Raw genomic sequence first — 16,758 nt, forward strand, 5'->3', positions numbered from 1 at the left:
AAGCTGCAATCTGGTTTCTGAGCCAATGACTCCACTGAGACTGTCCTGACAAAGGTCTCTAATGACCTGCTTTCTACCAAGGCAAAACAATACCACATTGTTCTCCTCCATCTTGATATGTGCTCTTCTTTTGACTCTGTTGACCATTCTCTCTTGCTGTAAACACAGATAACACCTGCCAGTAGCTACTGTAGTTGACCGCAGAAGCTAAAAGTGCTTTACCTGGCCACCCCCAACTTGGGTGGCTGTTCAAATCCTACCCCCATGTGATGTTATCAGTTGCCATAAGAGCTAAAAGCATGGAAGTGTGTTATATAGACGTAGTATATTCACAATATGTTGCAATTCAATTGTATTGTAGTATATTGTATGAGTAATCAGATCCCTTAGGGTTAAAGTACCCTAGGGGCCTGAAATAATAATAAAAATTAAAATTAAATTAAATTATTATTAAAATTTATATGACCCCCATTTCCCTAGAACACATATAAAATAGTAACTCTCTCTTCTTATTTAATTGGATAGATGGAAAAGTGTGGTCTCCTTGGGTTTTAATTCTAAAAGACATGACCCTCTGACCCAATTTTGTATAACTAACCCCCCCCCCCCAGTTTCCAAGGTTTCTCTGCCACCAGATTAGTCTAATGGAGAGTGTGAGATGACATTAGGATGCATTATGTTTTTTTAGAGTTATGTCAAGCGTTTAGCCCAGATAAACTAATTTCTTAGTTGGCAGTTATTGCTGTATAAACTCCATTCGAATTAGCGCTTAGAGGGCTGCCAATCTTCCCTGACCAAGATGATTGGTATATATCTTTTTAGACACAGTATCTGAGCAAAACATGTCACTGTCTTCAAATTCCAAGATTTTGACTCAGTGATACCACTGTCCAGCAGCTAGGGAAGTCATCCCAATCCATTGGAAGAGCAATTAACTTCCAATCATAGTGGAGTGAATTCAAGAGGTCTGGTGTTTGATGACAATCATTTTAGATAGTTTTCTCTCTATTACATCTGTTACACATTATTCCAACTGTAATATCTGTATTTTTGTTTGCACTTGCATCAGGAATTTCATGGCAATCAGTTTTCTGGCTTATCGCCCTTGATGTACCCTAAATAGTAACAACCAAAAAAAAAGCCTTCATTTGGTTGCATTGAGTTATTGAGTGGACCGGGTAGGACTCTTTGAATGTTGCTCTGCTTCATAAAAATATCACAGAAATTTGTTATATAATTATAATAACATAAACAATATAATGATTAATTATAATGAGCAAAAGTTTAAAACTGTACTTTTATAATAATAAAATCTGATGATTCAACTCTACATACTCTTAAATTGTTTCCTTGAAAACACTCTTGCCTACAAGCAAGCAGCCACAAGGCTACATTGCTAAAAAATTGTTTTGGAATGTCAGACTAAAGAAAATAAAAGAGATTACTTGTTCCTTAAAGGGGTTTTCCCCTGAAAACAAATCTCAATTTCAATCTCCCTCCCCTTTCCCTGGAGACCTTGTCTGTCTGTAGCTTTAAACTTTACTTTCCTCACGCGATTATTTCCCGGCAGGAAGTCTCTGTGTGAGCTAATCTTGGAATACAAGGGTGGGAAAGTGCAGAGAGCAGCTCAGTGAAACACGAGACAGGAGAACAATATGTCTTCCCGACCCTAAAGTCAGAAGATTCATGGTCGGCTCCAGGGGCAACCGAAACTGTGTACACCAGGAATGATAGAGACATGTTGGAATTATATCTGTGAAATGCTGCATTTTTATTAATAACAGTGAATAAGGGAATGTGTTATTTTATTATCCTGAGTATATTTAAAGGACACCTGTCGTTAGGTCTCTAGTCCTTCCAACCCAGCCTTTATCTAGTCAATTCATACATTATTCATTGTAAAATCATCTTTTCTTTATTATGTATATGAGGCTAGGCACATGGACAGAGGCAGTGATGTCACCTCTGTTACTCCTCCCCTCTCCTCCCCCTGCTCATGTCTGTGTGTAATGTATAGTAAAGCATTGCTAGTGTCTGTGCTTTATCTGCTGACATGTTCTGCTATACACATGTGTGAGACACAGACATCAGCTACACAAATACCTGATATGTACTTCCATACACATGGCTGCATCCTTGAGCAGTTTTATCACACACAGGCTGCAGGGAGCGTGACCGCCAGCCCCAGGAATCACATAGAGGAGCAATGACCAGCATCATTATACACTCATGAATAAACTAGACTGCTGAATATGATAATTATTTATTGGACCTCTCTCAGGCCATTTGCATACAGCTTTAGTAACTGATTGCTTAAGTATACAGGCATGTTCAGAGACAATGAAGGGATAGGGGCAATGCTTTCTTATGGCAGTTTATAAAAATTAAATATATTTAGTTTTGCTTGACAGGTTCTCTTTAAGAACCTTGCTTTTGTGGGAATATCCCTTTAAGGGGTTAATTGCTAGAACTATATTTTGGAAAGGGTGGCTTCTATTGTGAGACTGTGTCTCATGCATTTTTAATTGTGATTTATCATGTTAAACATATTAACTATAATGTAATAAATGTCAAGTTTTGGTAGTTTGTAAATTAATTGGGATTAACGTATTCTGCAGCTGCCTCTGAACAGAGGAGACTACCCAGCCAGACATGATGTTTTTCGACTTTGATACCCTCTGTGCTGTTGACTTCACCTTGCGTGTTAATCGCAATACCACTGAGTACTACATTGCTTTAAAAACTACTGCTAATAAAGTTAAGAACCGGTTTTACGAAAAGTTAAGACCCAGGAGTGCTTAGCATGCATCACAGAGGATCCCATGGGGTACTCGTATACAAAATTACCTAATTAAATAAGTGGCGCAATGGGATTATGTTATCAACACTATTTAAAATGGAATTAGAGGATTATCTACCACAACTGTTTCTACAAGTGCAGGATTTATTTTGTGTTTCCCTGAGGACCATCATAATCACACATCTACAGAGTGGTCAGCTAAACTTCACAATATCTGGTGCTTGATAGTAAAATATTAATTAGAATATGTATTCAGGGTTCACATTAAGCTATAAGAATCCAATTTAGCACTGGGCCTAGAAACATGTACTGTTTCCTCAGAACTTCAATCTATTATTTGTTTTTTCACTCTCAAGTTCTTAGAACAGAAGACCTAACCACTATATTACTACTGGAATTAGGACGACACTTATTTCAGGTAGGTGTAGGGGCTAAGGTATTTTATGAAATATGGCCCAGTATGAGGGACTGTGTGAAAGCCCCAAGTCATGTCCCTAACAGTATTTTTTTATAGCTTCCAGATGCTTCCAAAATTAGTGCATCTTTTGTGTCTCAAACCGCGCAGTTACTCATCTTACCCTTTCTGGCAGGATGCCATAACATTCAGGAGATTCTTAGTCTTTCATCCACATGTTTACATATATTGGAGAAGAGTTATCACAGTATCACAGACAAGACCTGTGCAGAGTTAGACTTCACATTCTAACAACTGTTAAAGGGTTGGCACGGCTGTTTGTCCATCAGGTAGGGACTCCTTGCATCCTTGGACTCCCATTCACTCCACTGTGCTCGGTTCATCAGATCTGACCAGAACATGGGTCAGTATAAACAGACCCATCTTCAGCGCACAGCTCACACTTGTCCAATTGGCTTTACGAATGAATGGAAGTTAGATTCTGAAGATAGGGTAAAAGGGCAACAAAGAGGCTACTCCATGCCACAGTAGCCTCTTCATGTAATTTGCATATACACAAGATAAACTTTTTATCAAAATATAAGCTAGTCAAGATTTTGAAATAAAAAGGTTCCTAGTAAAGGAACCTGCCATCGGATCTACCTTGTTAGGTAGATCTGTGATGGTAGGTTTCCTTTATTGTGGTGCAAGGCATTTAATAAAGTTCTTTTGGTGCAAAATACTCCAGAATTCTGGTGCAGATTAATAAATAATATGTTCTTTATTCACTCTCCTGATTACAGTGGGTATTGTAGACCTCTTTACAGCGACCATAGTTCTGTACTTGGCGACTATAGTTAGCATGTGCACTCCTGCTATGGTGATTACTCTACTAACCTGCTCTTATGACCATATGCATGTCATGTAGCTTCAGTCTCATGATGTGAGTCAGCCCTCTGTTCCTGCTGTTACGTGTTTCTGTCTTTGGTTTCCAGACCTGTTTCTCCCAGTTCCAAGTTGTAGGGCTTCCACTGGTCACTATTGCTGGTTTCTACTTGTTCCATTTGGGGACCTACTTGTGATCACTGCCGTTGGTGCCCATTTCAAATTCATGTTGTTTCTGACATCCTGATCTAGTTCACAGCTCCACATCAGATCACAGCAACACATGTATAAACAATATTTTACTTACTTAGGAAATATACTCACCCTTAGTTAGAAAAAGCAACACATTTATTTGACCAAACCATTACTCCAAACAGAATATCCTACATGGACATGTTCATAGTTCTGTTCATGTCACATATATTAGTCGGAACATGTATTTTTAAGGGCTAAACATTGCTCAGATATTTGGCATTTATTGTTTTACTTTAGTCTAAAAGTATGTGTAATAACAGAAGAATCAGAGCAATTAATCTTTACCTGTCAATATTTTTTTAAACACGCAAAGGTGAACTTTTATTATGTATCATTGTGACACTGGGAGGTAACCATAAATCTATTGACTTCTTCTCTTCAAAAAGACATGATTAACGTCTCTACAATTAATGAATGATATGGGGTTTTTTTATTTTTATTTTCCCATAATTTGCTATATCATTTTAAGGCATCAACTGATATGTTATGTGCAATCCATAAATCATAAGATATAATATGAAAAAAAATTCTGTTCCTAGGCTGATAAAAGCGATTGCGTTGGTATAAAAATCATCCCCAGGTTTCTAATAAAGTGCATATGATCAGTCATGCTAATTAAACTTGAGCAGCGAGACTGAGCCATCCTGTAGGGCAAAGCTGTTTTTTGCAGAGCTCGACAAGATGGATGACTTGAAGATTGGGTAAGCATTTTCTTGTCATTGTTATGATCTATATGTTTTATTGTTTGAGCGTGCTGCTTCGGAACACCTTGCAAAAACTTTTTCAACTTTTAATTAGACAGAAGGAGAGATTAAAGGGGACATATTGTCAAATTCCTCTTTTTCACAAACATTTATAATTTGTCTAAGATTAGGAAATGTCATAGGTTGTAGATACAGTCCACATAACAAGGGTGCATGAAAAGTAGGTAATTTTAATTGTCTGTGTACATTGAGAGGTTTAGGTGGCTGGATATATTTTTGTCTGGTTCTAGTTGCATTACATTTTTCAGACCTATTTTCCCTGAAATACTTCTTGTAGGGCTGCAGGTTCAAGACTCAGTGGACGTTCTGTAAAAAGCTTTTGCTTCTAACCCTTACTTCTCTCAGTGCTTATGCAGACCTAGCTGTTCAAGCTATGCTTTATACATACCAGAAATGCAGTTCTCTTTAGTTGAAAATTTGGAAGTATCTTCAGGGAGATACATGCTGTGTGTGAATTAAACTGACTTGGACTGTTCACAGATGCCTCTACAGTGCTCAGTAGGAAGATAGCAAAATATATGGCTGTAAAATCAGACAACATACAGGAGTTGCTGTATCCTAGAAATAAAAAGTCAACTCTGTATAAAAGCTGTTTACACAAAACGGCAGGAGATTTATAATCAAGACTATATGAAAAGCTGACTTAAATTTACATTTGATGTATTGGAGCAAATTAAAAAGTAGATGCAAATGCGGATACTCTTAAAGGAAACTTCAGTAATCACCGGCATACACTATCTAAACCCTAAGCAGGAAACTAAAGAGGATTGGGCATGTTATCATGGAAGTACTGTGGGCTCAATCGATTTACAGTGCAGAAAGCATACTGTAATCGCGGCAGAGCGCATGTAGAGATGTAACGTGAAAGCCTGTAGGTTACCTTTAAGAGAAAATCCTCTTTAACTGTCAACGAGTTGGTTAGCTTTACACATTTACAAGATTACATCAAACTGTTAATTTTTGATATTTTAGTTGACAACATTGGTAAAACTCAACAATGCCAGGATAACAACCAACATGATGATATATCCTTATCATAGAAATAATATAAGACTCTCTGTACTTATCAGTATATGGACAATCCACTTATAAAGGCTGCAACACAAAAATAGCTAAATAAATCTTTGTTGTCCTTATTTTATCAGCCAATAAACTTTGTTTTCCTCTTTTAGGCAATAAAATTCATTTGAATGAATAGAAGTTGCAGGCAGCATTAACTTGTAACATTAGGTATATCATTTAATTGCCTCATAGACTCCATATATACTGCAAACACACAAAATATTTTCTTTGAAATGTTTTTGAAATTCTGTTCCAAGTTCCACTATGGGACATCAGTCAAGTGAGACAACAATCCATCAATGACAAGGATGATCTTCAAATTACAAAGGTGAAAGATTTGTCCGTTATCCTGCACCAGGGTGATTGTCACATACTTCACAGGGGGAACACCAAAAAGCCAGAGAACGTGGAATACTGCCAGCCCCCAACAAGATTGCCTTTTTCTAGTTTTAGGTAAACTTTGTCCTCTTTATCCAAATATAGAAGGACTCCATTGGTCGCTGCCTCACGAGTGACATCTTTGTCCCCAGCAAAAGCTGAGATTACTGGCTTCCCGTTTAGCATCAGATTAACCTGAAGAACAAAAAAGTATTGAGTAATTATCAGAAACAAAATCATCAACAATACATTTTAATTGTTGCATCTGGGGTCAAGTTACCATGTCAATGACTTTAACAACTCATTGTAAGAATATCCAGTAATGTTGGGGAAGACATTATCAAGAGAAAGAGCTGGTAGAGGATTATAACAGACATCTCCAGGACTCAATCCTCTTTGCTTTCAGGGAGGTAGATGATTCACTGGATAACATGACAGGCTTAACCTGTTAACCAGATATTATAACTTAGCCTGCACTGCAAGGGGCGTTGCTATGCTGGCAAAATATCCAGGGCATGGGCTCCAATGCATGAGTATTCTACTTTCAGTAATAACCAATACAGTAATAACCTGTACATAACCCCCTTCCATTTGCTTGTGCTAATAACAACTTTACTGAGGTTGTATACAGCTACAGAAACTCAGGTTTCCCATTCAAACTAAAATTCACCCATACAGTTCATGTCTTTCACCTGTTAAATTAACAAAACTGCACCTAAAACACATTGGGGCACATTTACTTACCTGGTCCTGTCCGATCCTCGAGGTACGTTCTCTAACGAAGATAAAGTCCGACGCGATTCTTCAAGACCGTGTGTTCAATTTCCTGCATCTGTCGCTTCCCCGCTGAGTTCCGCCCGAGTTCACCTTCTTCTTCCCGGTGCATGAGTGCATTGTCTTGAGACACAATTTGAATTGTAAATACTGTGCTTAGTCCGAATCAGTTGGGTTGTCCGTCGGCAAAATCCGATCACGTATCAAACTAAAAAAAACACTGAACCAGGACTGACACTGCATATCCACTCATCTTTTGATGTAATAACATAAAGTTTGAGTCAATAAAGCAAACTGCTCATTTTATGTGATAACTTACAAAAATTACTTTACCATCAATGGTATACAAATTCCTACTTACATTTCCATTTTTCATAAATAAACTAATAGTAACCAAAATGTACCACTTACAATAAAGTAATGAAAATTACAATAAATGCATTACAAACTTATTCTAGGAAGCAGCAAAATGCGTCTTGAAGGTTATAGTATATGAATTATAAATAAATCAATAGAAAAGAGATTTCTTTGAAAATTATGAAGATGTTTTACCACCATCTTTGTTCAAGGTCTAGGGTTAACTTTGAGGTATGATCAATAGAGATGGGAAAAATTTCTAAGCTCTGAAATGTTTTTTGATATCCAACCACTTTCCAGCTCTTTTATACACACAAAAAGTATTGGAAGAAACAATGGCGCAGATCTATCAAAGTCTTACAAGGGGAATTTTCAAGTCTTGTACTTCCCCCCTAAACTACCTTCATGTGGGCTGGGGTGTGGAGTGGGCCATGCCAGACCATAGAATGGACTCAGGTTTTAGCACAATTCTGGAATTGATCCGGCCACAAAGTCATGAGCCATATATACTAAGAGGCAGGAGTCTCTTAGAATATACAGCATGAGTGGGTTTGACATTGACCACCTTTAACCCCCTTAGTTTCTAGTGCCTGGAACTAGGCTTTTCCCAGAAATCTAGATTTCAATTTTGCCATGCAAGTGGTGCACCAAAACTGACCAAAGAGGTCAGAACCTTTCAATAATCCTGGGGCATCTCACACAAAGTGGAAGATTAAAATGACCATATATACTCGAGTATAAGCCGAGTTTTTCAGATCAAAATTTGTGCTCAAAAAGCCTAGCTCGGCTTATACTCGAGTCAACTAAAAAATAATAAAAAATAATAATAATAAATAATTTCTGACGTCACCCGTAGGTCCTCTTCTGTCTGAGGCAGTCTGAGACAGAAGAGGACATAGGGGGGACGTTGGAAAGGTGAGTACAGTGTTATTTTTTTTTCCTACTACAGGGGCTGGGCAGGCTGTCTTCTACAGGGGCTGGGCAGGCTGTATGCTACAGAGGCTGGGCAGGATATATGCTACAGCGGCTGGCAGACTATATACTGGGAGGCTGTGATCAATGCATTTCCCACCCTCGGCTTATACTTGAGTCAATAGGTTTTCCCAGTTTTTTGTGTTGAAATTAGGGGTCTCGGCTTATACTCGGGTCAGCTTATACTTGAGTATATACAGTAATCAAAAAACATCCATATATTATATCTCTTTGGCAATAAGCAAAATAAATAATTGTATGCAATCTGCATAGCTCTATTATTTATTGCAGTAGTTTGAGTTGTGGATTAATGCTCCTACATTCATACACATGGTAGGACACCAACTATGCCATTAGCACCCTACAAGCAGATGACTGGATACGTATTGGGGCACATTTACTAAGAGTTGTGCAAACTGCACGAAATACAGTGTGCGTCAGATTCAGGATTTCTGGGGCACTTTGCTCATGAATCTGTTGCTCCCTGCACTGCCCCAACAGTGTTCACCAACTTTTTTGTGGTGTACCTTTAACATATGGCTTACGACACACTTCTGTCAAACTTTGCATCTAAAGGGGTGCCGATTCACACTGTGCACCACATTTTTCTTGAAAGTCTGACAGAAATGTGTTGCACGCAGTTAAACTAAGTGCACCAAAAAAAAAAAAACTGGTACACTCAGTTTAAGCTTAAAGGGGTTGTCCAAGTTCTTAAAAAAAAACTCAGGGAGGGCGGGAGGACGCTGCTTAAAAAAATAAAGTCCTACTTACCTTCCGGTGCCCTCCGGTATCCAGCGTTGCTGTCACTCCAGTCCGGGCGCCATGTAAACTAACTGGATTCAGCTTCAGCTGGATACCGGAGGGCACCGGAAGGTAAGTAGGACTTTATTTTTTAAGCAGCGCCCTCCCGGCCTCCCTGAGTTTTTTTCAGAACTCAGACAACCCCTTTAATCAATGCGTGCAAGGTGCACCAGATTATTGAAGACCATGTATCAGTCTTTAATAATTTTGCACACTCTGCACAATAGCGAGGCAAACCGCATATTGTACAGTTTGCCTCACTATTAATAAATGTTGCCCAATGTACTACTTTTGCCACAGTTATATGCTTAGGTGAGGTGACAACACTCTTAGTCATAGCAGCTTTGATATGATGAAGGGTGTTTGTACACTAAAACTGCATAAGTTGACTTGAGTACAGCATGGCTATGTAACTTTTAAGCTGAAATAATAATAATAAAGAAGAAGTTGTTTTAAAGAGTGCAAGGATTCTCTTTTTCTGCAGAAGTACTCAACGTGACCATATTATTTTAAAAGCAAGTGCTCAAGTATTGTGCAGTCCAGAATAATCAAATGCATTTCAAGTCCAATACAATTGATTGCATATAGATTGCCTCTCTAATTGCCTCCATCCTTGACATAGGCAGCAGAATATTGTCACTGTACTACCAATATCATTCCTCTGAGATGGCAACATTATTGAATTACAAAATATACTAGTAATATCCGTATGTACAGTACAATTTGGAAGTATTATCTTCACTTTTAGGGTACAGTGCTCCAGTGCACTTTTTTGACAACAGGATCTGTATTGTGGGAGCAAGAAGCCCGTATGTGTCCCAGGAGCTCTCCCCATAATCAAGCCCTTGATAAAAATGACCCCCCACAAAAGCCAATATAATAAAGGTTTCCCAACACAGTAGCCAATATATTAACAGTGCCCCCCAGTCACCAAATTATTAATGTTGTTCCTCTCACTCAGCAGCCAATATTCAAAGTGCTCACCCACAGTAGCTTATTTAGTCATAGTGTCTGCAAATTGTTCACAGTATCTCCACTTAGAAGGCAATAGTCACATTGCTCCCAGCCAGTAGCCAATGGTCACAGCCATACACAGTAGCCAATAGTCCCACCAGCAGTCGTCGTCATCCATTATTTACAGTCCCTGTCCCTAGTAGTCAGTTACAGCAGTCAGTAGTCCCAGTGTCTTCGCAGTAGCCAAAATAATGCCCCCCAGGAGCCAGTAGTCACAGTGCCTGCCGCCAGCAGCCACAGCAATGCCCCCAGTAGCCAGTAGTCTCAGTTGACAAATATTCTAAAAGAGGCCATTAAGAAACACATACTATATGGGAAAAAAAGCATAAGAGAAATAAGGAAAAGCCAATGTGGTTAGCAAGTACTGCAAACCAAGTAATACGTGAGAAAGATAAATATTTTTCAAGTATATAAATGATAATAAACTAAAAACCGAGAGTGTAGGCCCTCTGAAGAATAACCTGTGAGCTAGCCACAAAAACAACAACTTAGTTTGTGTGTTATGCAAAGTCCACACATCCAAAAAATACATGAAAAAGAGAAAGAGATGTGTATATGGATCAAATAATAACTTTATTAAATAGTACAAAAACATCTAAATAGCTATGAAAAGCTGAACATATTACAAAAACCTAGCTCTCAGGGTATGGTACACATGTACATGGACGGTAGTATGCTAATTGGTCTCCAAAAACAGTAGGTCAGTATTAATAAATATTATCCAACATGGATAATTTGTAGTGCATTTGTTGTGCAACAATGTGGCAGTAATGCTTCTTTTGCTCCACCATCACGTTTTGGATAATATTTATTAATACTGACCTACTGTTTTTGGAGCTCAATTAGCATACTACCGTCCATGTACATGTGTACCATACCCTGAGAGCTAGGTTTTTGTAATATGTTCAGCTTTTCATAGCTTTTTAGATGTTTTATAATTGTACTGTCAGTGCCTGTCCAGCAACCGCGCAACCACAACCAGGCTTGGCACTAGCTGTCAGACTAGATAAGTGGTGGAGAACTCACCCTGCGATGTCCCTGCAGGCTAAGGCCCTGCCTGCAGCAGATAAACCACCCTGACAATGGCGAACCCACTATCTGGAACTTAACTAAGGGTCCCTGAGTTACCCACAAGGTGACAGGGAAAACTTACTTTATCTGGCTGCTACTTGATTGTGGAGCGGACAGGTAACCAGAAACAGATATAGGTCAGTGCTCACACAGGAACACAGAAACCGATACAAGACAGACAGGAAAGTGAGGTCACACTAGGAGATAAACAATACTGAGGGACAAACAACAGGTAAGGAAAAGAGATTGTGGAACGGCACCGTGTGAGGCGGGTGCAGGTCTTCACATGGGGCCCGACCTGGCCCCGAACTGTAGATAAGAATAAAGAGGATGAAGCAGCACTCCAATTTGAATGAAAAAAAGTGAAGATTTATTCCACCATAAGAGCGACGTTTCACCTTATCAATAAAGGCATTCTCAAGCATGAGAATGCCTTTATTGATAAGGTGAAACGTCGCTCTTATGGTGGAATAAATCTTCACTTTTTTTCATTCAAATTGGAGTGCTGCTTCATCCTCTTTATTCTTATCTGAGGGACAAACAACAGATACAGGCAAACAAGCCGGGTCAAAACCAAGATGGCGGCAAAGGTACAGAATTTTAAAGCAAATAGAATGGTAAGTAGGCAAAGCAGAAATCAATACACAGAATAGAAAGAACCGCAAGAGCTCGAGAGATCACAGGAGACTGAATAACCAATAGCCAATGAAGGGGCTTGGCAGAATATAAGGCAGTAATGGACATTACCTCCAGCACTGACTGGCTCAGCCGTCCATCACTCAAACTGCAGCTGCAGACAAAACAAGTTCAAAGACACACCCAGCTTTCCCAAGATCAGAAATGGAGCTGTCAATCACAGACAGCTTTGGGTGGGGTTTTCTGGCAAGAAGTCCGAAACCTGATCCCATCCGAACAATTTGTGAATTTTGACACGTACTATTTAATAAAGTTATTATTTTTTTCTTCATTTCAAATAACATGTGAGCTATGGTGAAGGGAGATGAGGAAAGGGTCAAGCCATTGAATGTTGCCTTCTCAACTAGCTGGGAAATGCTCTGCTCCCTTAAGAAGGAGAGAGATACGCCGGAAACGAAAGAATGGGAAGATACGGTAACAGTGTTACATGTGGCTGGAGGCATCCCACGCGTTCCGTCGCAGTCCTGCGACTTCCTCAGGGGTAAGTGCCTGCATGTTGAGAGGTCCTGCCTTAAGTGTCCCGGGGTGACCACCTATCTCCAATCAAATTGCGTGCTTTAAATACACAGCAGCTGTGTGCTGTCTCCACGCGTGCTGGTCGCACTGAATATTATGCGCATGCGCCATAGCATATAAATCTGAAGTATCGCAATATTATGCACATGCGCAATACGGACTGCATGGTGATTTGGCGACACAATTGTAGATATGCGCATGTGTTCTAGCTCTACGTATATGCGCCTGCGCCGTACCCACACATAAGACAAAGTGAATGTGGAACCGCTGTCCATCAATATGCGGTCCCACATTGCGCTAGGACGCTCAATTCGAAGAGGTAAGTCCGAAGTACCAATAAAATCATCAAAGGAAATTGAACTATGTGATAACCGTAATAGGTTTAGCATAGAATGAAATAAAGTGCATAAGAAAGTGCATGATCGTGCATAATTAAAAATACTGTCAGAAAGAGGGTCATTGGATCAAAATTATATCTAAAGTACAGTATAGTGTCACACATTCATGATCCTAAAAAATATATCTACATATCATAAATCAACATTGGTGATTAGTCATAAGGACTAGAGATGAGCGAGCACTAAAATGCTCGGGTGCTCGTTATTCGATACAAGCTTTTCCCGATGCTCGGGTGCTCGTATCGAATAACGAACCCCATTAAAGTCAATGGGAGACCCGAGCATTTTTTTAGTAAAAGAGAACATTAAAAGAACAGTGCATAATAAAATATCCCAGATGTTTACTGATGTTTTACTTGTAAGAAAAAATTGAAATAACACTATTCTTCACTTTCCAGGTGTTCGCGCGTGTCTCCCGCTAAGTTAGGAGATGTTCAGAACATCTGGAATGTGAAGAATAGTGTTCTTTCAATGTGTTCTGCACTTAAATGGTCCTGTATTCACAGTTTTTAATGTTTTAATTCTATTCTTCACTTTGCAGATGTTAGCGCGTGTCTCCCGATAGGTTCGGAGATACGCCCGCACATCAGCAATCTGAAGAATAGTGTTATTTAAATGTGTTCTGCACTTAAATGTTCGTGTTTTCACTGTTTTTAATGTTTTAATTCTATTCTTCACATTGCAGGTGTGCGCGCGTGTCTCCCGATAGGTTCGGAGATACGCGCGCACAGCTGCAAAGTGAAGAATAGAATTAAAACATTAAAAACTGTGAAAACACGAACATTTAAGTGCAGGACACATTGAAAGAACACTATTCTTCACATTCCAGATGTTCCGAACATCTCCTAACTTAGCGGGAGACACGCGCGAACACCAGGAAAGTGAAGAATAGTGTTATTTCAATGTGTTCTTACAAGCAAAACATCAGTAAACATCTGGGTTATTTTATTATGTAATAAAAATACTGTTCTTCACTTAATTTAATGCTCGATCTCGAGCCGGCGAGATACTCGTCCGAGTAACGAGCCGGTCCGAGTATGCTAATACTCGACCGAGCAGTATACTCGGACGAGTATACTCACTCATCTCCAATAAGGACTTAAAATGCAAAAAGTGGAGGTGGTCACCTCGGGATTCGGCAATTCCCCAGATACTTAGAACATTAAAGTTAGTTCACAAGATCTAGAAAAGGATTTTTTGATGTACATAGTATATATAATCAAATCATAATCTTAAATTCATTAATAAATTCATTCATATAAGAAACCAAAAAAGGTAAGTAAGTCAATAAAATCCAGAAGGCTTGGAGGCTAATCAAAGGATTCGAATAGAGTCTGATGGTAAATTCAGTGATAAACAGATAGTTATTCATTTTTCGTTGAATCGGTGCTCGTCCTTGGGAGGTCCCAGGGGTCATGTGAGGGCGAATATATATCGACAGTCGATTCAACTCCAGAGTCGAGAGAAACACGGGCTCTCCAGGTCATGGGGCAACCCGCACAGCATCATGGTTGTATGGAAAATCTTATCGATAGGTATCGAAAAGAGCAAGAGAGCTATAAAAAACATCCAAAGTAATTAACAATCAATGTTCATATCAAATAGTGTTAAAGGGCAGAGAGAGCAAAAGAAATTAAAATCATTATACGTGATAAGAAATCGAAATTAAGTGTGAAAAAGGGGTCTGGGTCACACCGTTTGTGTGTGTGTGGGGAAAAATGAGATGCGTGCGAATAAGTGTAGGGGGGCCATAAGGGTCCCAAGACTACCAGGGGAAAGTCTCCTCTGTTGGGAAGTTGGGAAATGCTCTGCTCCTTTAAGAAGGAGAGAGATACGCCGGACACAGCAGCTGAAGGTGCATTACACCAAGCATCAGCATGAGTTTATGAGGGATCGGTCCTGTCAGACTAATCTGAATTCTATGAGGAGGTAAGTTCCAGATTGGACCTTGGGGGGCTGTGGATGTTGTATATCTGGACTTTTCCAAGACATTTGATACAGTGCCACATAAAAGGTTGATACATATGGGGACTACAATAAAATGAAAATTACAAAATTTGGGGTTATTAAATTTAGAAGAAAGACGTCTGAGGGGAGACCTCATTACAATGTACAAATACCTGAATGGGCAGTACAATGATCTCTCCAAAGATCTTTTTATACCTAGGCCTGTGACCAGGACAAGGGGGCATCCTCTACGCCTAGAGGAGAGGCGATTCTACCATCAACATAGACAAAGGTTCTTTACTGTAAGAGCATTAAAAGGACCCAACATGAATGTGGAGGGAGTCAGGCGCTCGGATACAGCGTATTGTTCAACTGGAGTAGTTGATTTAAACAAGTAGAATTGATTAGAATGCGACAAGTTTCAGCTCAATACATGAGCCTTCATCAGGCATAACGGTACACAGTAGGCATTGTACTTATGTACAAACATAATGACAAACAGACCAGGATTTACCAGGGACATCCAGACCATTTATTCCATGTTATTCCTATCTGACATCATCAAAATCATTGGGGGGTGAATAACAGTTATTCCGCACTTGTCAGACACAAAAGAAACACATAAAAACTGATTGACATAATTAAAACATCAATCAATAATAATAATAAATATTACTGTAGGACGCTAAAAAACAACTGGTTGCTACAGTATGTGACAATTACAACAAAGGAGGGGTTTTCAGAATGAAGCCCTCCTTTAAATAAACTACTCGAGTTGAACAATACGCTGTATCCGAACGCCTTAGGCCCCTTCTACAATCACGAGTGTGATACGATGAACTCGCATCACAATCGCAGCGCGTGCTGCCTGGATTGCACGGCCCGAACGCAGCGTTCGGGGCATGCGATCCAGGCAGCACGCGTTGCGATTGTGATGCAAGTTCATCGCATCACACTCGTGATTGTAGAAGGGGCCTAAATACCTCCATATCCTTGTTGGGTACTTTTACTTGTCATCTGCAATCTTATACCCTGGTACGGGAAGCGCTGACCTCGGCTGCCGGTGTTTATCACATATATGCATGTGCATAAGCTCATGTAAAAAGGTGAGCAGCGTTCCACTCTTTCTATCATTTTACGTTATCAAACATATTATATGTCAGCACATCCTGTCACTTTGTTTTTCTCATATATTCCTCTGGTTTCCCGAGAGATCTACTGATGATGACCAAGAGGTTTAACCAGTTCTTTGTATATTACTGTAAGAGCAGTGTTTGTACATGTTCAAGAGAGGCCTGGATGCCTTTTTGGAGAGCAAGAATGTCACAGGTTATAGGAAAAAAAACATTTGTTTAATTCTTAATGATTGGATTTGCGTCTTTTTTGCAGCCTTATATACTATGATACCTGCCAACAGTAGTCAGTAGTCCCAGTGCCAAGTGGCCATGGTAATCTCCTCAGCCTGTGTGATGGATAGAGAGCAGCAGAGCTAGCTCTCTGAACAGCTACACCCTGGATGGTGAGCCTGTTGTGATTTTAACAACTGGCTCACCTAAGCTGGGGTAAACCGGTCGGTTCCCACCCCAGCAGCACCCTTATATGTACTTTACATGCTTCCTATTTTTGCAGTGTACAGTATGCAGAGTATAGTATTGACCTGTTAAGGGTCCCATA

The 16,758-nt window shown here is 39.6% G+C and overlaps 1 protein-coding gene across 1 annotated transcript in view; it reads right to left on the reverse strand.

Annotated features, from left to right (window-relative positions):
* Positions 1 to 1,896: 1,896 nt before the first annotated feature.
* The window catches only part of CBLN4 (cerebellin 4 precursor), a 43,505-nt gene continuing 28,643 nt past the window's right edge, over positions 1,897 to 16,758 (reverse strand). Inside the window, exon 3 of the mRNA XM_072110672.1 lies at positions 1,897 to 6,733. Within this exon, the coding sequence (XP_071966773.1) occupies positions 6,536 to 6,733 (198 nt within the window). The 3' untranslated portion in view covers positions 1,897 to 6,535. The remainder of the gene's footprint in view (positions 6,734 to 16,758) is intronic.

This window comes from Engystomops pustulosus, chromosome 6 (assembly GCF_040894005.1).
Source record: "Engystomops pustulosus chromosome 6, aEngPut4.maternal, whole genome shotgun sequence".
NCBI lineage: Eukaryota > Metazoa > Chordata > Amphibia > Anura > Leptodactylidae > Engystomops > Engystomops pustulosus.